We start from the raw sequence: 20,427 nt of genomic DNA, 5'->3' as shown, positions 1-20,427 counted from the left end.
GCTTTCTGTACTGTGAGTGCACACTGAAGCCAGCTCATGTTCAGTTTCTCATCAACCAACACCCCCAAGTCCTTCTCCGCAGGGCTGCTCTGAATCTCTTCCCTGCCCAGGATTGCTCCGACCCAGGTGTAGGACCTTGCACTTGGCACGGTTAAACTTCATAAGGTTGGCATCAGCCCACCTCACAAGCGTGTCAAGGTCCCTCTGGATGGCATTCCTTCCCTCCAGCGTATCAACCGAACCACACAGCTTGGTGTCATCGGCAAACTTGCTGAGGGCGCACTCAATCCCACTGTCCATGTCAGCAACAAAGATGTTGAACAAGACCGGTCCCAACACCAATCCCTGAGGGACACCACTCGTTACTGGTCTCCAGCCAGAGAATGAGCCATTGACCACAACTCTTTGCATGCAGCCAACCAGCCAGTACTTTATCCACCAAGTGGTCCACCTATCAAATTGACAAGTCCTTAAAGTATAAGGCAGAAACCTACTTAGCTCCTCTTTAAAAGAAATCACAAATATATCACTAAAAAGTTGTGGGGTTTTTATTTAAGTGTTTATATATCTCCGCTTTGGTTTAGAAATATGCAAGCTGTTGCTTTCTCCTTTGAATCACAAACTCAGCTGCTGCTGGTAGTGTATTCCACTCGCATTCAACAGTAAAACATACATTTCTAAACTTGCTACACTTCTGTATGAAAACCCACCCCAAATCCACTACCTTTACCTACATCTCAACATTTGTTAGTGAAACATTAAAATTGTCTAACCAAGGCCGGTAATAAAACATTGCCATTTTGTACAATAATTTGGTAAACAAATCATTTATTTTAAATTAAATCTTCATTGCACATAGGAAATAAAAAGAAAGTCTTCCAGTAAAAAAAATCTCTTTTTTGCCTTAGAGCAACAGTTTAAACACATTCATTGCACCACATCCATGAGCAGAACCATTACTGAGACAGACTGCATCAGGACTGCTTGAATTCTAGTGTGTTAACACAGTTTACCACATTATCTATAGCCATCTTCAAAAAAAATCATGTATGATCAAAGATTAATTCCTAAATACTGTAAAGGTCACAGATGCCAAGAATTCTTCATTTCGGCTCAAGTTCAGAACTTGAGTAGCGGAGAATCCAGGTTTTCTTTGTTCACATCAGGACTCAGAGTGATAAGAGGTGAACTCAAATCAATTAGCTGAAAATAAATAACTATTTAGCTACTGTAGTCAGCTGTTGTGTATAACTAGCAGCAATAATATCTAACAAGTCTTCAAGGACTTTTTTTTCTTGTTCAAGATTCCCATCAGCACCCAGAAAATGAGCACCACACAAAGGTGGTTCAGGTTTTTAAACATCTAGCTCATTCTTAGACAAGCACAAGCTTCTCACAAGGTGGTTATTTGCCCATACTCACTAAGAGCCTAAAAGGCTTTTCTGAGTTTCACAACTGTGCATATTGGAGTGACACAGTCACCCAGGCAGGGCAGAGCACTTCTGAGCATGCCTCCAGAAGTCACTTCTGTAATCCTCTTTTGAGATGCTTTGAAGGACCTGATAGTAAGTTGATCCCAGCTACATCTAACATCACCAAAGGCTACATCCTCAAAGTTTGAACCATTTATCTGACAATGTCTAAAGGCATCTACTAAAGGTTCAAGCCACTAGTGTACAAAAAAACATTTGCCCAGAAACATCTGTCAAATTTACTGAAAGTTCTAATGCACACCTTTCAACTAAGGAGGGGATTTGGGGAGGAGTTAAAGAGGAGAGACAGCCCTGCTTTTTTTGCTGAAAATGAGCAGCTGCTCTTAAGAACTGGAAATACACAAGAAAAGGAAAACAAGTCAGCATGCCTGCTGTGCTGAAGAAAGCATTCACTTCCTGCTCCAAAGCAGTTTTATTCTTTGACAACTGCTTTAAGCATCAAGTTCTTTCTCCATCCTCCTCCTTTTCCTATTTGCATATTGCTCACTGAGCTTCTTCAGAGCACACCAATTTTAAATATTACGTTCTGTTTACTGAAGACCCCTTGTGTGTAGTATCATACTGAACATATGAGCTCATGTTAAATAATCCTTACAAGTACTGTGGAGCTGCTCTGCAGACAAAATACATGCAAGCCATTTGACATTTTTCTGCTAGCATATTTGCACCAGAAGACTTAAATGTAACTTACCTTCACCTGCCCTGGGAACATGGGCTTTAGAGGAGTAATCTTACTCACTTCAGGAGTATTGGAAAGGTCAATCAGAGGTCTATTTTCACATTCCAAGATGTGTGGGAGAGATGTGTCTACTCCAATATCTACCAGTATGGCCTTAAAAAAAAAAAAGTTCAGATTTTCCCCTCTGTTCTTCATGCTTCTTTCATAAGGACTTAGGCAATTTATGCAGCCATAATAATCAAAAGAGAGGCTTAACGTACAGGTTGAGTATTTTTCATGCAGGATTATTTGCATGCAGTGTAAAATCTCAGCTCCTGCTCTGCCATAGGCTGGCATCAAGAATAAGGAAAATGCAGCGAGACAAAGCAAAAGAGCTCCTTGGGGCATGAAACAATTTTTCACTTAAAAGCAGGTAAGTTAAAATAGAAAAGTAATAACTCTGAAGTCATTTAAATTACTTGACTGCAATTATTGTGCAATCTTATTTAGCCATATAACCTGTTCCATATACCTCCAAACTTTAGTCATGCTTTTTGTCCAGTTTAACTACTCTATACATGCGCTAAATAGTTCTGTAACAGATACTTTGTGACATCAAGTAAGTCAACAAGGAAAATACCAATGCAGTTATATCAATTAATCTACAGATTATTCTGTAACTGAGTATTTGTAAATCAGTAGCCACTATGACAGGTTACTATTTCAGCACTACCAGTTCAGTCCTTTCTCCTTAGTGCCTGTGGAGTAGCAGCTTTCAACACGAAGCCAGTAGATTCTTGGGAAAAGGGAAAAAGTGTTTCCTCAACTAAATAAGTGACCCTTAACCAAGTTTACTACAGCGTTTACTGCTACATGGGCTTTGGGGTTTAATCCTCATTCATTGTATGCAGATTTGCACTTCTGTTAGGTGCTAGAATGTAGCTACTTTATGGCTGCAATAGGAACTGCCTTGTGACTCTGCTTTTCTAATCAAATCCACAGTGATTTCATAGTACTTATCCAGAAGTGGAAATTTAATATCAAACTACAAGTAGTTGACCATTCAGCTTCCTTAGCAGAACAATCTTGGTAGAAACACTGATGTTCAGTGCTAAATATAAGCACTAGAGGGTGCACTAAATTAACAATTAGAGTTAATCCATTTTAACTTCATGTGTACTGGTTTTCCCTAATCTGTCATCTTTAAATAATTTCTTTTCAAGCAGTTTGCTTAGTACTGTAGAAAAATGTATCATTTCTTACCTCAGCTTTTTTCTCTTCAGCCAATTGATTTTGTACTTCAGCTTCCTTTAATTTGTTTTCTACTACTTCTGTAGCATTTTTTTCTGGTGAGAAGTTAAGTGCAAGAGGTAACACAGGTGGAGGAGATGTATCATCTTCTGAAGAAGATATCTGTGTCTTACTCTCTTTTGTCTGTTTAGAACTAGAGGAAAGAGCATTAAAGGGCATTAGCAGTAACTTCATTCTTTAATCAGCATGAACTCCTAGATAGACAAGCCAATGCCCTTAACTTTTTTTTTTTACCAAGTTTAAATGACCAAGGCTTCCCATATTTTCATCCAAAAGTATGCTAGTTACCTGCAAAATACAAGATATTTCATGCTGCAATAAATGTATAGCCTACCCATGTTAAAAAAAAAGCTAATTACTTCATATTTATGAAAAAATTAATCTTAAATTGACATATATATGCAGCCTAAGCTTCATACACAGGATTTTGGGGTGGGTTTCTTAGGCTTTGAAGAAACAGCTAGCAAATGAGTATTGATACTGCATTATCACTGAGCAACCCACTTCAGTCCCTGCTGAGAGGAAGTACTGACATAAACTGGAGGACCTGGGGTTGTAATCCCATTAGTATGATAAAGTCATTGTAGAGAAAGTAATTGCTTCCTTGAGAGAAAAGCCTATTTTGGACATTTAGCCTAAGTAACATGACACATAGCAGTAGCTTTCTAGCCATGAATCATTCCTGCTTTAATATTGTTCATCTCCACTGACCATGAAGCAAGCCTGCATACATATATATGCCACTTGTGAGATCATGTTGGGCCGATAATATGAAGATGACATTTTTACAGAAAAAAAAAAATTAACAGTAGCATAGGATTCACCCATTCTGCAAGCAATTCTTTCAGATGAAACACAGGTAAACCTGCTCAGAAAATGTAGTTATCAACTAAATCCTTGGCTTTTTTTTTTTACTGACACGTTAATAAAATGTGATTTTACAGAAGCACTGGCAGCAGTATAAAGCGAAGTTAAGAGTAATAGATGATTTAACCCAGATGCTTCCCTTCATCAAAAGGCAACAGGAAAAACACCAACACCAAATCTGTTCTCAGACAGATACAAGTCTTAAGCTGCCTGCTAGCTCAAGAAATAAAAATAACTTCCTATTAGAGATTATAATTCTTTAATGTTACATACTACAGTATTTCACTAGTCACAAGATATAAAGATAAATTAGGCCTATACAGAACCTATGATCTATTCTAGCATTTTGCAGAGGTCCTTGAAACCTGAAAGTCATTATTAAAATTCATTTAGAGGCAGTTTCCCTACAACACATTTCATATATGGAGGTTTGTCTTACCCAGCTCTAAGAGTCTTTTTGGTAGAAAAGCTGAAATTTTGGCAAACAGATGCGGCACGTGAAGAAAATGCCATTCTTGGTGCAGATCTAGGAGTCGCTGCTGGAAAGCCTGAGATACGACGAAGAGGTGTAGGTAAACCAGACCGTTTCACACTGGCAGGAGTCATGGAGACAGACCTCTCAGAGAAACAAGTGTTCTGAAAGAGCCCATCTTCAGAAGCTTTCACAGGAGTGCTCACTGCCATGGCACTGAAAAAGGAACATGCATTAGCCAAAAGCTTCTAGGAACTGTTTTATCCAAGCTATTCTACTAAACAATAGGATTCAGTTTCCCTTTGGTCAGTAAGGGACAGTAATTATCATAAAGTGAGAATCACAGCATAGTGATGCGGCGGGGGGGGGGGGAGGGGAAGAGAAAAGGGAGGGACAGTGAAGTGTGTCTGGTTTTGTTGTTGTGAGTTGGTTTTCTTTCTTTAATCAGTTCTAATAGGCATTAACACAGCTAACCTGGAGGGCCCAAAGGGACTACACAGTAAAGTTAAAACTTTTAAAGATTGCTGTAGCACCCAGCCAGGTTGCATTCTAAAACCAGTACATTCAGTTTTCAGTTCAGCCTTACCTTCCAAATGTGCCACAAAATGGTAAACCAATAGATGGTCCTGCCTTTGGTGCTGATCTGTTTGATGGTGTGTCTAAAGAGAAAACTTTTATTAGTTGTTATCCATATTATTTTTTAAATAACAGATACCTTTCAGTTAAAATACTAATTCTTTCCAAGAGGTGGACAGAAGTGCAATGAAACAAACAACAACCATTCAAGGTAACATTTGCTTTTAACAGGCAAGCTAGAAGACAGTTCTTGCAAAGTATGTGCTTACCTCCAGTCTTCACTGGAGCCTTAGCTTGACTTGTAGGAACTGACAAAGCTCTAGCCTTGGGCTTCGGACACAGGCTTCCTTTTGTTGCACTTCCCTCTTTATTATGCAGACTGGGAGCAGAGCTCAGCCTCTGAATTCCACTGCCTACAACCTCGGATGATGTTGCAGAAGCTGAAGATTTACCTAAGCTTACAGCACTAGATATTTTGGGAGTACTAACTGATCTTACTTGGCTCCTGGATGCCTCAGCATTGGCAGCCTGCAGAGATGACGCTTTGGTAGGTCTGACAAAGGCTGACCTGTTTGTACTAGATGAAAGCTTAGAGCCACTCACACTAACTTTTGAAGACATGCTTGGTTTTCCTGAAACAGAAAGTTAAGTTATACTTCTGAATTGTTGCTTATTGCTAAGTTTTTGACTAAGCAGAATATGCTCACAAAAGGAAAAAAAACAAACTAATTTAAATATAAACTTAAATATTGTAAACAACTCAGCTTTAAGAACACATACAGCTACTGAAAACTTACTCCCTGAATCCTCCACCAATCTTGTCTTAGAAGGTCTCCTCACCAAATTCCAAATTACTGCAATCAAGTCGAAGAATATTCTTCAAGAACTGCCAAAACAGCTTGCAGATTCAAGTTCCATTTTCAACATTTCCTCACAGCATAGTTGGCTATGTTGCCTTAAGCAGGCATTCAAGAAGGTAATAGTTCAAGTTACACTGATCAACACCATGGGCTGAACTCCCCCACAAATGCTTTTCTTAGTTTTCTGTATGATTCTTTTAGTCTAGCTGGTTGCTTTCATTAATAGGATGAGTCTCGACTAGACACTTCCATCATGTAAAATTATTCTTCTTAAGCTTTAACTTTTACTGACTTATACACTATTATCCATCCAGAAACAAATTACAAATTAAAAACTTGCAGTAACTTGATTATCTTGATAGATCCTACAAGAACTGTGGTGCTTACATCTGTCAGTACTTTACAAACAATATAAGCCCAAGATTACTCTTTAGTCCACAGGGATTTACTGGGCTACAAAATTTTATTCTCCATTCCAAACACTTACTGCTTGTATATACTGGACACCACTAAAACATACCCAAACCCAAAATCCAAGACATGCTTAGCTATTTCAAAATTGATTTGTGGCACAAATGTGTAAGTGATTACCATTTTTTCCTATGGGAGAAATGGGTAAACTTGAATTCAGACTCAAGTTTATGCTGGAAAATGATGACAAAGATGATGTAGTCTTTCTTGGGACACCAACACCAGGAAGTTTCAGATGTGTTACCTTCTTTAAGCCAGGCTGAATCAAAGAATAGAATTTATTCAAAACCAAATAAGAATTATTTAACACATTATTTTACTGTGCTTTTTCTTGGTTTTACCACTTTGTGTAAATTTTAGAGAAGATCCTTCCTCAGATTACAGTTTTTAAAGTGAACTTTCTCAGAAACAGTTCATTATATTGGGTTATTATACAGAACTAGAACATGAGATCAAGGAGGGAGGCTTGCTGTTTCTATTCCTGCCACAAACTTGAGTATGGACCTACAGAATAAAATGAGTAATCCAGGCACTAGTATATGCTGGGCACCAGCCAGCTTTATAGGAAAGGCTCTGAGAGCGCTGGTGGACAAGCTGAACATGAGCCAGCAACACACAGTTGCAGCAAAGAATGGTAACAGTATCTTGTGCTGCATTAGGAGTGCTGCCAGCAGGTGGAGAGAGGTCATCTTTCCCTTCTGATCACCACTGGGAAGGCCACACCTCAGGATCTGTGTCCAGTTCAAAGCTCCCCAGCATGGGAGTGATTTGGAGCTACTGGAGAGAGTTCAGCAAAGGGCCACTAAGATAATTTAGGGACTGGAGCATCTCTCATCTGAGTGAAGGTTTAGAGATCTGGGACTGTTGAGCCTAGAGAAGGCTCAAGAAGGATCTCATCAACATATACAAATATCTGAAAAGACAGTGTCCAGTGGTGCCCAGTGACAGGACCAGAGACAATGGGCACAGGCTGAAACACAGTAAATCCAACATATATATAGCTGCTCTTGAATATGTTGTGTTATAACCTTAGAATACACATTCAAGAACAGCATTTACAGAACAGAGACTGCTTTAAAGCGATTATACACATGACAATATAGCTTTAAATTAGAAAGCAAACTGTATTCATTTTTTTCTTCTTATCAGAACATCACAAAAATATTTTCACATTAAGAATGCTTGCCATTACCTTACTTGGTGCAGGAAGGGCTTTTTTATCTTGTGCTGAGGAACCGCCACTCAAGGAAGACTCAAAGACCTCTGAATAAGCACTAGATTTATCAGAAATTAGATCTTCAGGCGATCCCATGCTGTTCAAGTCTCCTTTTGTAGAAATATTTGGATGTTTTCCTAGTTTGGGCTGCAAATTTCAATGAAACATTTTAAAAGCTACTGATGTGTCTAGAAACCACTATAAAGCTTTTGACACAAATTGATCTTGTTAAGAAACTAAAACAAGAGTTAGTGAAGGTTTTGAACCCAGTCAAGTCCTTAGTGACATTAAGTCACCAAGGACAGCGCAGTAATTTTACCAGCAAAGACCCCAATATTTAAACAGAAACCAGGAATAATAGTATTCACAAAACCAGAATACAGTGGAACACAAATGTGCCTGCAGATGCTGTATAATGTCATAATATATAAACTAGTTGGATACTACACCATAGTATCTTGCCCTGACTTTTTTGTATATATTAATGTTTCCTGCCTAAGGATCTTATGAAGTAAAGAAACACTGGATTAAAATTCACCTTTAAAAATAAAGCTTGTAGATAGTTCAAACATTCCTAACACATAAAGGCTATGTTTAACGAAAATATTGTTGCTCAGAATCTATCTTTACCTCTTCAGTAGTCAACAAATGGCTTTTTCCAAGAGTAGATGAAGGTTGTGCCATTGGCAGTTTGCCAGTTGCCTTCATGTTTCCTTCCTTAGTTTTCTGTGTTTGTGTCAGAGGTGAACTGGCAATTTTTGTAGGAGATAAAAGAACTTTAACAGGGCTTGTTCGAACATGTGTTTCAGCATCTGACAAAAGTTTATTTGATTCCTTCTGGAAACAAGGTGGCAGCTGACATGCTGGGCTTTCCCACACACAGTATGTCTCTCTTTTAACAGCCCTGGGACTCGCCTCTATATTTTGGTTCCTCAGCATTTTTAATTTTGCCTTTGAGTCCTCCACAAATGTTTCTGTAATCTTGTTTTCCAATTCTTCAGGTTGTTTTATTTTAGTCTGTTCATTCTTGCTTCCAGTCTCTATCTGCAGCGCTAAGAGACGAGCTTCTTTGAAGATTTTCACGAATTTCTCTCCTGTAAGTGGGCTCCACATGAGTTTATCATCACAAACAGATGCACTCTCTTTTTCAGCATTTTGTGCTTCAATATTGACAGAAATACATTTTTCTTTGTGTCCCAAAGGTCCCATAAAAACTTCATCTTCACTTCCACTGCAAAGAAAAATAAGTCAGCCCAGCACATACCGTGTGTCAATTTTAAAGGTATATTTACCTGCAGAATCTTCCCTTACCTTGCTGGAGACAGCGAAAGGTCAAAATCAAACTGTTCATCAGTCAGAAGAGGAAAGTCTGAAACTGTAACAAGAACTTTATCACAGAAGGGATTTCAATAAAAATGATTGCATTATGCTTTGACAATTTGGTGAAGCTGATGTCAGATGGCAAAGGAAGTTTTAGCTACCAGGTTCAAATAATTAAAATAATAAAGGCATATTTTAGGACAAAAATTAAAGGTAAACTGTGAATATGATCATAGTTGTGATAGATGCCCAAATATCATGAAAGATCTCAATGCCGATTTCTAAGGATCCATAACAGGAATATGAAATCTGGCTGTGGGGAAGGGTATTAACAGCCTCCAGTCAAGAAAAGTAAGAACACATATAATCTAGAGCTGCAAAATACAGTTGTCCTACCAATCAAACCTTTTGCAGTTCAAACCACCACAGGACAGTAAAAGAAGCCAGTGGGAAAGATTCATTTTACTGTTAGCTAACATTATTAGTTAGTGAATTAATAATTGAATCAGCAGCAAACAGATAAGGAAAGGGGAGGAGCTCAGATTAGATATATAGAAGAGTAGTTGATAACATGTTGCCACTGCACATGCTCTAGCACCAGTGCTCCCTCACAAACTCTTGGGGCTGGTTGGAGGTCTGACATCAGCAACAGCAGCCCATCCAAGGACATGAGTACACAGAACAAGACATGAAGCAGATACAGGAGGTCTGCAGATCTGAACTGGCTTAGCTTTTAATAAGGGATACAGTAGGTAGAAAATATCCCAACTTGTCCTCCACTTACCATTACTCATGCAAATATCCGTTTTTTCCTCAATCACATAACTTGAGCAAGATGCTGCCTTTTCTTTTGCTTCCTCCATAGTGCCTGGGAAACACAGAATTACCTATATAGTAGGTTTAAGAAAACCAATAAGGTCGCAGAATTTTATGATACTGCCAAATTATCATGGAGGCAAACATTCCTTTTGAAGACTCTTACATGTTATGTTTAAGGACACCAACATGTTTTATGCTTTAACATAAACAGAGGAATGCTTTATCTCTGAAAAAGCATTCAAACACAGCAGTGAGTGATGCCTAGAATTTATGAAATTCCTTAATGAAAATTCTGCATTCAACAGCTGGACTCTTTACATGAATACAGCTGCAGTGAGCAGCAGAAGGCTGCTACCACCACAGGCTAAAACCCCTTTTTACGGCACTAATCCTAGGCTAGGGTAACCGAGACTCGGCTCCACAGATGAAACACATGCTGTGCTGCAGACAGTACCTTTCGTTTGTGCCCAGAAACGCACCACATACGACATTCCTGTAAGCAAAGGTAGCCTCGTCCCTGCCTTAACACCTTAACCTGCTCAGGCTTGGCCAAGAGGTTAGCCCGGACACCCTCAAAAAGGAGAAGCTGCCCTGTGTGCGCGGAGCTGCTCACACACCGCCCTCCGCCGCACCCCCGACCACAACGCTTACACCTCTAGCTGTGGCGGCCGCCGCTACCGGCGGGAGCCCTCGGTCGCCCCAGCCACCACCCCCCGGCTTCCTGGTCACCGAGGAGGCGGCTGGGGTGACCGAGGACCTCCGCCGCTCTACTCACCTCCTTAGGGCGGCCACGCACCGAACAGCGCAGCGGCGGCGACCGGACGTTTAAAATCGCCCTCCACTCACGTGACGCACTCCGCGACCTCTCATTGGCACGTTTGAACGATACAGGCACCGCAGGGCAGTTTGGGGTTTGTAGTTAGCTCCCGAACGGCTGGCGGTGTTACTGAGAGGACCGCTCTTCACCTCGCATACTTAACCAGTTATTAATAGACTAAATCTATGTAATCGCGGTCTGAAGGGTTGGATAAGCTTTAAGGCCCCTTCCAACCCAAACAGTTCTGTGACTGACTGAAAGAATACGCTTTGAAGCAGGCCTATTGCAGAATGAAAACCAGGAAAACGCCACTCTTCCACATCTCTTCTGACATCTAATGCTGTCCAGCGCTTAGGGTTTTCTCTTAATATATGTACGGCCTCAGAAATTGCAGTCGAGTGATGTATTCTGTGCTGAGTATTTGGTATGGTGGAATCACTGGATTGGAATTTAGCAGCTGAATAAGAATAGTTAACCATGATTTTTACATAGATACAATATTTTGTAAGCCTTCCTCTGCTTGGCATCTTATATGTTTTCTTCTCTATTTTGGCATCTTTCATGGAGCCTTGCAAGCAGTACACATGCAACTTGGGTACATAGCAAGTATCCTATGCATTGGCTAATACGCATAGTAAAGGACTGGGTCAAGCCACTAGGCTTAATACGAACATGCTCATTTCTCACCTTTTCTCCCTCTCCATCACCGCAGGAGCCCCTCCTGGCTAGAAATGTCGGGGGAAGTGTCAGGCTCTGTTGTGTTTAAAACAGGCCGATCGTCATTGTTACAGAGTTTCTGTCTTCCAGCTTTTCAGCTCAGGGTTTTATACCTGTTCTCTTCATTGTATTTTTCATGGGTCCTTGAATTGCTATTACTGATGTTACAATTTCAATTCTACATTTACCATTCTTCCCCTGCTTTGCTCTAGCCTATAGAATGTTTCACTAACAGCTCAACAGCAATTCTTTTTCAGTAAGTTGAGCAAGGGTCCATGGCTGTATTAACAAAACTGGGCCATGTGCATTATAAAGGATAATTTTCCACAAAGAAAAATTATGATAGAAGAATAAAAGTCAGGAGATTTCAAGAGTGTATTATAAGACCAAAAATCCACAATCTTACACTTCTGAGATGAGGCTCACACATACCTCCTTTTGCTTAGTTCAGTCAAAAAATGAAAGCATCAGTAAGAAAAAGAAAACCAAGATTAAATTAGTAGGGAAAAGGGCAAATAGGCTGTAAAGTAGAAAAAAAAAATATAAAGAAAGCTAAAATCATACAGGAAAAATTCAGTGTATGCCTTTCAGTGAGGCATCTACCACTCTTTGTATGCTATTTATGAAAACAAAATCCAAAAGTTATAACTGCCTATCTTTCCAGGATCAGGTCTGAAAGAGCTAGAAGTGATTCAAGTCAGTAATTCTTTACTGATGTCTGAATTTCTTCTCCCAGATCATTGTAATATTTCAATTTTTCTATATTTAATATATTACTAATAATGAAGAATGATATGATGTCCTTGGTAGCTCCATTGGTTCCGGTGACACAGTTTTACTCACATAACCACTGGAAGCATGCAGCACATACCCTTCGTTGAAATGCACGCTGACGTACTGGTCTTGTAACAAGTTTACTTAAAAGAAATGGAAATTCAATCAGTTTCTATTAAATGGTCACAGTGTCAAAGAAATTAAAATAGCTCTTTTTAGAAATTATATTTATGGAAAAGAGTTTTAAGACTGCTGAGAGTATAAGTCAACAAGCTCAGGCTTGATTTTCTGGAGTGTGATACCCCAAGACTTATTTACAAATTGCTAATTGTTGTAATAAAACCGAAGGAACCAATTTCATTTATATAAAAATATAAATGCTGTGTGCAGGAAAGGCAAAAGCGTTTAGAAATGTACCAGAACTGTAAGTTCAGATCTTTCTTAAGAGCAATTATATGTGTCAACCAGCTTAAAATAACAGTTAAATGAGAAATAAGGTTTGGGGTTTTTTGTATATAGTTTAAAGATGATGCAAGAAGGTGTTCCCATTTTGTTCTGGGAAAGAAGGGCTTTGGCCTCTTTCTCTAAACTACAAATTTAAATGTGTTGATTCAAAAGCCCAACAAATAATTACTAGACCATTGGATTTATTATTCTAAACCCACTGTTAACCCAGCTAATCATGCAATGCCCACGGTTTGGGAGAACTTCTGCCAATTAACTGGAGGTCAGGGAAGAGTAGGATATATGTGACTGTTACTAACCCTAAATGTCCAAAATGTCTTCTTTTGTGATTATTGAGTATGATTGCATTATAAAAGTTAACAGATTATTAAAGAAGGCATGTACTTTTCCATTAAAATATTATAATATTAGGGCACATCTAAGTGCTGGTGGCTTGAAATTTCACTCCAGGCAAGTTAAACCAAATTGTAGTTGTGAAAGGAACTAAGGTTTTACCCCAAAATAGCCTGTGATCTAATCGAAAGTAGTTCTAAGTTACAGCTCATCCTGCATTTTTCATCACCAGCACCCTCCATCTGTGCATTACTTGTGTTGCTATGAATTTGGCAACCCTTCAGCAGCGAGCTACTGTTTATAAGAAGGGATCCCAGCAGCTAAAAGAAGCCAGTCGTTGGGATTACTCATTACTTGCCTTTTGAGCTGCTCCAGGGAATTTCTTGAAGAACTATGTCAAAATCAGCTTTAGAAAACCAGTAATTCAAGAACTTCGATTGACCAGACTAGTGTTGGTCAAGTTGGTGGGATTGGAAGGAGGATTCTTTTTGTTGGTACCGAGTGAAGATTTTCCTCTTTTGTGCAAGGAAAAAAGAGCATAAAAAAGGCCTTTTTTCTCTCTGCAAGAAGAAATCTGACGCATTGGGAACTCAATTACCAAGACACCATGAATGCTTCCAGGAGGTAAGCTGCATATACATATATTCCCCTTAGGTGGGAGTAGGAAAGCAAACTACTGACAGAATATTCCTCTCATGGTCTTCACATGATGCTGCAATATGATAATGAACTGTTATTTGATTTACACAAGGTAGAAGGTAGCCCTTGTCCTGATACCAGTGTTAAATGTGTATTTCTAATTCTGCAACTGCTTTATGTAGTCTCAGCTGCAGAACGTCTGTTTTATTGATGAATTGCCTTTTGCAGATTGCACTTCCTAGTCTTTCATTTTTAAGAGATCAGTTTTGACAGCTCTTTTCTATGTGTGCATAAGCATAAATATGATTTGTCTTTAAAAGCTCTTTACTTGTAAGCTGTATCTGCAGTAACGTTTTTGGTAACTCCTACACTTTGGTGATAATAACAGCAGGAACATGCATGAACCAGAGCTGTACTATGGCTAATACTTCTGAGACCCCTTCCTAAGCTGCATGAAAATCACAAGCTGATTGACCTTTTGGCATTCCACTTCAGGTGGAATTATGGACACTCAACATTTTTTTTCTCTTAAAAAAAAAAAAAACAACAAACCAAAAAACAGAAAAAGAAGCAGGCCCACCGGGGCTTAGCAGACAAATTTCAGTGGAGATAATAAGGGGAGGTCAGCTACCATAGGTTAATATTTCTGCTTTCAAACCATTTGGGAAAGGTGGCAAACCAATGTAAAATTTAACTCCAGAGAATCCAGGAGGTATGCTTTGTGTAGTTACTGCTGATTGCTACCTTTGGCTAATGAGCACCTTGACACAGACTGCCAAGGGAAGTCCCCTCTGAAAAGTGGAGATAGAAACACATTATGAGAGCAGGATGGGAAGCTCACATAGCACAGACTGTGCTTATTCCCCCGGATTAAAGCTTTGAAAACTGGTTATTTTTTTTTAAACCTTCCCACTTTCATAATATTGCAAAATTAAGGGTATGTTTTTTCTCATACAACTGATCTGTATCAACAGTGAAGAGAAAAAGCACTGTGCATTCTCTAACAAGCTCATACCCAGTCTCTCTGCCTGTCAGTGGGAGAGAGATACCAAATGGCTGGTGTTTTTTTGCATTTCCAATTATGGAAATTAATTTATTAGCCCCATACAGCTTGAAGAGCTCTTTCCCAAATCTAGTCAATGATACAATGCACACCCTGTGCTTCATTATAAACACTGTTAATAAAAAGAATTCTTTTTAATCTTAATCATGCTTTTTGTTATGGCAGGATACATTCTCTCCGTGCTCACAGACAGAAAACCAATGGCAGCAAAAGTGAGAACTGGCACAGCAACTCTGGGTTCAAGGACCAGCATGGAGATGATCTTGCTACAGTCCATACCCTTTACACAGTGATTGTCATGATCCTTCTAATGGCAATCTGGGGAGCCTGGTCAAGAAAGGATTCATCCTGATAGCAGCAATACACTTTCTTTGTCAAATATTTAATGGAATATTTCTGTCAATTATCCATACCTGGGAGGTACAAAAAAAAAAAAATGGTCTCAGCATATTACAGTTTGCTTGAAACTGCTTAAAATATTGCTATGTGTGAAACTGAAACTGTGAAGCAATTTAGTTGTCAATATACAGAACATGACTGTGAATAACATAACCTGTTTGCACAGTACACGTTTATATTACCCGTCGCATGTATATGAAACTTACCTTAAGCACATATGCTAGCAAGAAGAGTTCTACTTATGTTTTTGTTGGTCAGTGTTTTGTAGAGAAACCTCAGCTTTCCATTTTTGAACTTCAGTTGTCAGTGTCTACCTCTGCTAAGGTTACCTGTTCGAATCCATCATAAAACATATACTATAAGCAAGCAAATAATCTGCCATGTCACAACATCATAAGAAAACAAATAAATTAACAAAACCAGCTATCCTGCAAGCAAAGGAAGACCTATGAAGCAATCAAATTCTCATCTCTGTTGCTGAAGAGTTTATATGGGACTTGCACCTGCATATTTTTAACCTGTGGTAATGCCTTTGTAAACTCAGGAATAAAATAATGAAATAAACTATATTTGTAAGCATCCTTTATGGCAGAACCAACTGGCTCATCTTCAGTCTTATACCAATATATTTAATTCATCTTCAATAACTGCTTGCTTTTCCATAGTTCATTAAAATACCTCATGGCCATACCAATTTCTACAGACACCAGCCCACACTTGATGGAGGGTATTCCATATTCCCATGTTTTCAGGGAACTCTACTCAGAAAACCTGCAAGCTTTATGGAAATACAGCCAGTTGGCAGCCTCTGTTACACTCTTGGTTGTGTGGTTGCTTACTCCTGATGAGCTCAGGTTAATGGACTGGAAGCTCTGAGGGGCAGTGGCTGTTGGGAACAATAGTCCAAGCTTTTGGAGTTTAAACTCAGCTTAAACCCCAAATTCCAGCATTGTATAAACTAACAAACAGTATCCTAATAAACAAAGAAGAACTGCAAGATATTCTGAATACTTAGGAAGAGATAGATTTATATCTTTGTAATTACAGAGCACCAGTAGGGAACACAATTCTGTTAAGTGTTGCGCACCGCATTTTGGTATCCATCCATAATTAGGAGGGGCACATAAACTAAAATGTTTCTGCAAAGACCTACCTGGCACACTTCGAGGAGTGCTTACAAGCACAGTGTAGCATCAGGGATGCCTGCATCAGCTCTCCCAGCAGGTGTGGGTGCTGGAATCGGTGTTCCTGTACCTACGCAGCACTGCACCACTCCAAACGAATGTCCTTGTTAAGGTACCACCTCATTATGATTAACATGGGAGCAGAGCTTTGATGGTGATCTCTGAAGAACAGCATACAAAGGAATAATATTTTAAAAATTATTATTAGCACATTAAATAACTTGTCATAAGACATAGGGAACCCAGCCGTAAACCATGCAGCATAAACTAATATTGCAAGTGAAAGCAAAAGGATGGTCCCTCTCTTGTAAACACACCATTGAAGCACACTAGAAGAGAGAGGGATTTAGACATACTGACAGCAGCACAAAAACCCGTGTGACTGGGATTGTGTGACAGGCGATGGCCTCAGTGCACTGGATGTGTACCGTCGTCAAGGCTTCTGCAGGAGAGGGAGTTTTTGCAGCGGGTCAAAGAGTGGTACTGAATAATCATCTATTTTGAAAACGATGAAGGGAGGTTCCCCTACCTGAAGCAGGCACAGAAGGAGGCCTGAAGCTGTTGCTTTGAAATCACAAGGCAAAAGGGTATGCTTAGGCTATAGGAGACTGATGTGAACTGTGAAGGTCTTTGGAAATAAAAGCAGACAGGTAAAAGCATCTCAGGATGGCAGAAGAGAGGAAGCCAGTGAACAGAGCTGGGAGGGGGCACACTTAATGGTGAGGGGAACTCACTCATGGAACTGGTCACTGACAGCTGATGGGGATTTTTCCTTTGCTTAAAATTTTGTAAACTGGATTGGCTATTTTTCCTAACATGCATAGCTTTTAGAAACATGCATTTTACTAATATCAGACACACAGTTCAGAGGTGCACAGGCTGCAGCTCACAAATTGAACTGTCAGGTCAGTGAACCTGCATTGCTTGTGCTGTTGATCACAGTGGCCTGCAGATGTGGCTGCACAGCACTCAGGAAGAGCCATCTTGGTGCAAGGCAGACTACCCTTTGCTGCTCTCTTTCCCTGCAGAACCTCTGCCTGTTTTACATCACTGTGAGATTTCCTATGTGCCAAAATACACACTCCCCTAATCACGGGATGGGCACATATCTGATGCCACACATGCACCAGCCTGCAGGTGATGGCTGCTGGCAAATCACAGTGTGCTACTGGACTACCTCCCTGGCTACAGGGCAGGCAAGTGCTCCTTGAGTGTATGTCTGCATTCCTCATGGAATCATCAGTTGTTTGGATATACATCAGACTTACCTGGGCTGAAAGCTTGGAAATCATCCTTAACTCAAAAAGGATAGCCTGCTTGCCTTAGCATGTATGACATTGTAAAAAGTGGCTTTGTACTGGCCATTTCTTGCTTGTCCTGTCTCCAGTGTTTTATCTTTCTTTTTCTCCCCTCTACTTCTCTAATAAACTCATGTGTTACAAAGCATTCAAGCAGGAAAGTGAGTTCTGTGGAGGATGAGGTTTTGGCCATTGCCTTTTAGAAGCACAGGCTGCTGGTTTCACTCAATTTTTATCATATACACAATGTTAAACAGGCAGCACAGCCAAAAATCCCCACCCAAAACCACTCCACCTTAAAAATAAAAGCTAGAACTGACCACACATCATACTTTTACACTTAGATGTTAAATTTGTATGTCCTGCAGTTACAATCTTACCTCTGAAGCACAGAAGGTCCAAGTAAAGTATTGAAAATGCTTCAGCTTCCTCTTTTTCACCTTTGTAATAGAGGTGATAAGGTATGAAAGTTCTGAAGAGAAGCAGCTGAACATTGAATGTTTTGAAAAACCCAAGTTCCTTAAGCTTTTGCTTTGATGGAAAACAGTGGGGGTCAATTTAACATCAATATTATATATCCAGACATTCTAATTTTAGTTTTCAGAAAGACAAGTGTAACTTCACAGGGTCAACACAACCCAAATTTATTCCTAGTTTTTGTAAGCAATTTGTTTAAGTCAGATAATGCAACTAGGATTAGAGGAAAACTGTGGTCTTGCAGGTCAGTGGCATAGTCTTCACTACCAACAGACCCAAATCATCTGCCTGACTGAACGATAGTCAGGAGACTTCAGCTCCCAAAATAATATCCAGTAAATCCACCCATGAAAATGGCTCGTTCAATTCTCACAGTAAATCACAGTTTCATAATTTAACTCATGGCAACAGTAACAAACTATTTACTGTTTCCACACCAGTGAAAGACACTGACAAGAATTAGAAACTGGGAAGCCAAGTTTGGAACTTATGTATCAACTGTTATGCAGGGATCTTTTTATTAGCATTTCTCCTGTATTAAACAGACCAGACTGATGCTTTACACATGTTCAAAAAAGGCTGTGCTTTAAGCATAACTACCTACCATTATTTTAAGCTACCAAAACCAATGTCAGCAATTGAGCCAGCAAATCTGGTGATATAATCCATGTACCAACCAGACTGTCAGAAAAGGAAAACAAGTCTTGTATTTGCCACGGTCATTCTCACATGCTGATGTTACACACGTGTTATTTCAAAAGACTCAAGCCCTTCCAAACTCCATTTCTTTACTATTCCCTCACATTTCCCTTTAAGGGGATGATACAATCTGTAGAACCATCTTTCAATCAAGAAATCAGCAGGGTCATTTCTCCTGAATAACTTATTTTGATAAACCTTTTAATTCCCTTGGTACTTGGCAAGTATTTGGCCATTGATCTGGTTGGTAAGAAGAGGATGGTACTTGTACTACTGTGTTTTAATTGAGGGAAGCATTAACCAAAATAAAAACGCAGAACAGAAACTAGGGGTTTTCATATTAAATACAGAAACACAGACAATACGTCTATGTGTCATTTTGCTGGTCTGTTTACTGTAGTGGATAACATTTCAACTCTTAACTCAGACCTGCCTCTCCCCAAAAATACATTTGTTTCCCCACACACTGTGTAAGAAACTGGGCCATACTCTTCCAAATATCTTCTACATACACAAATTGTAACACCTCAGAGAACATTAGGAAACAAATAAAACCAACCCATATTCAGACAGCTATACAGGTGTACACACATCCCAGAAAAACTATATAGCATAGCAATAGCAGAATGGATTTCCACCTGATTAGAACAGGTTTTGTTCTTAAACAGGATGCCTGCATGTGATTAAACGATACTCATGCAGGACTGCTGGACCTGATGACTGCTGGAAAACAATATTCTTTTTAGCTCCTTTTGATGGCCTCCAACACTGGTTCAACCAAACAAGTTCAATGATCCTTTCAGAATGCTATGTAAGTTCTATTGACAATATAAGTAAATAAATTTAGGGTAAAAAATTCTCTGTGAGCTCTGGACCCAGAACTAGGCCCTAGGAAGTCAGCATCACCATGTATAATTCGGTGTAGTAAAAGCATCTCTCATTATCTTTCAACACCAACACGTAAGTACCACAGCAACAGACCAGTAGCTCAGCAGCACCCTCCATCTGATAACATCACATTGTTAGGTGCTACCATCACCACTGCATCATCCATGCTGACCTCATTCACGGTCCTACACATCCCTGACACCCCTGCTCCACACTGCTCCAGCACTGGCTGCCACAGGGCCCTTCCTGTTCCCAATGGGTGGGCAGTGACTGTATCCCATTAGCAGAAAGAGGGAAGTGCTGCTGACAGTTTATGGAAACTTTCCTTTTCCTAGCCCATCAGCAATAATTCATGCCATGGAGATGCCTTTTCCAGCAGCAGTATCATTAAAAGGACATCATCCATCGAGATGCCGAAAGAAAACAAATCAAGGGAGGGCTAATAAAAATGATTTACAGTGTTTGAAACCTTTCTGCACCTAGCAAAACGTTTGATGAAAGAGAGGAGTAAGTAGAGATTTCCCAGCCTTCTGTTTAGATCAACTTAAGGTACTGGCAAAAGTGATTTTTTTTAATCTTGCTAAGAAAATGGACAGAAATGCCAATGGCAA

At 39.6% G+C, this 20,427-nt stretch overlaps 1 protein-coding gene and 1 long non-coding RNA gene across 3 annotated transcripts; one reads left to right on the top strand and one right to left on the bottom strand.

Moving 5' to 3' along the window:
- Positions 1–811: 811 nt before the first annotated feature.
- GTSE1 (G2 and S-phase expressed 1) lies at positions 812–10,172 on the bottom strand. The gene is made up of 11 exons (XM_062638339.1): positions 10,029–10,172; positions 9,236–9,299; positions 8,555–9,155; positions 7,901–8,071; positions 6,829–6,967; positions 5,647–6,009; positions 5,388–5,460; positions 4,769–5,017; positions 3,415–3,595; positions 2,185–2,325; positions 812–1,203 (listed from the first exon to the last, which is right to left on the bottom strand). The coding sequence occupies exons 1-11, from the start codon at positions 10,105–10,107 to the stop codon at positions 1,120–1,122; spliced, it is 2,145 nt and encodes a 714-aa protein (XP_062494323.1). The 5' UTR covers positions 10,108–10,172; the 3' UTR covers positions 812–1,119.
- An 806-nt stretch (positions 10,173–10,978) lies between these two features.
- On the top strand, positions 10,979–15,834 carry LOC134173875 (uncharacterized). Of its 2 annotated transcripts, XR_009968429.1 has the most exons (3): positions 10,979–11,304; positions 13,402–13,793; positions 15,037–15,834. It is a non-coding gene; the product is annotated as an uncharacterized LOC134173875 (long non-coding RNA). The 2 variants fall into 2 exon arrangements; XR_009968428.1 differs by lacking the exon at positions 10,979–11,304 and having other exon boundaries at positions 12,933–13,793.
- Positions 15,835–20,427: the final 4,593 nt, after the last annotated feature.

The sequence above is a fragment of the Pezoporus occidentalis genome, unplaced genomic scaffold (genome assembly GCF_034315485.1).
Source record: "Pezoporus occidentalis ecotype Australia unplaced genomic scaffold, CSIRO_AGI_Poc_V1 ctg56, whole genome shotgun sequence".
NCBI classification, from domain to species: Eukaryota; Metazoa; Chordata; class Aves; order Psittaciformes; family Psittacidae; genus Pezoporus; species Pezoporus occidentalis.
Note: the sequence above shows the minus strand (reverse complement) of the source record. Positions and strands in the feature narration are given on the sequence as shown.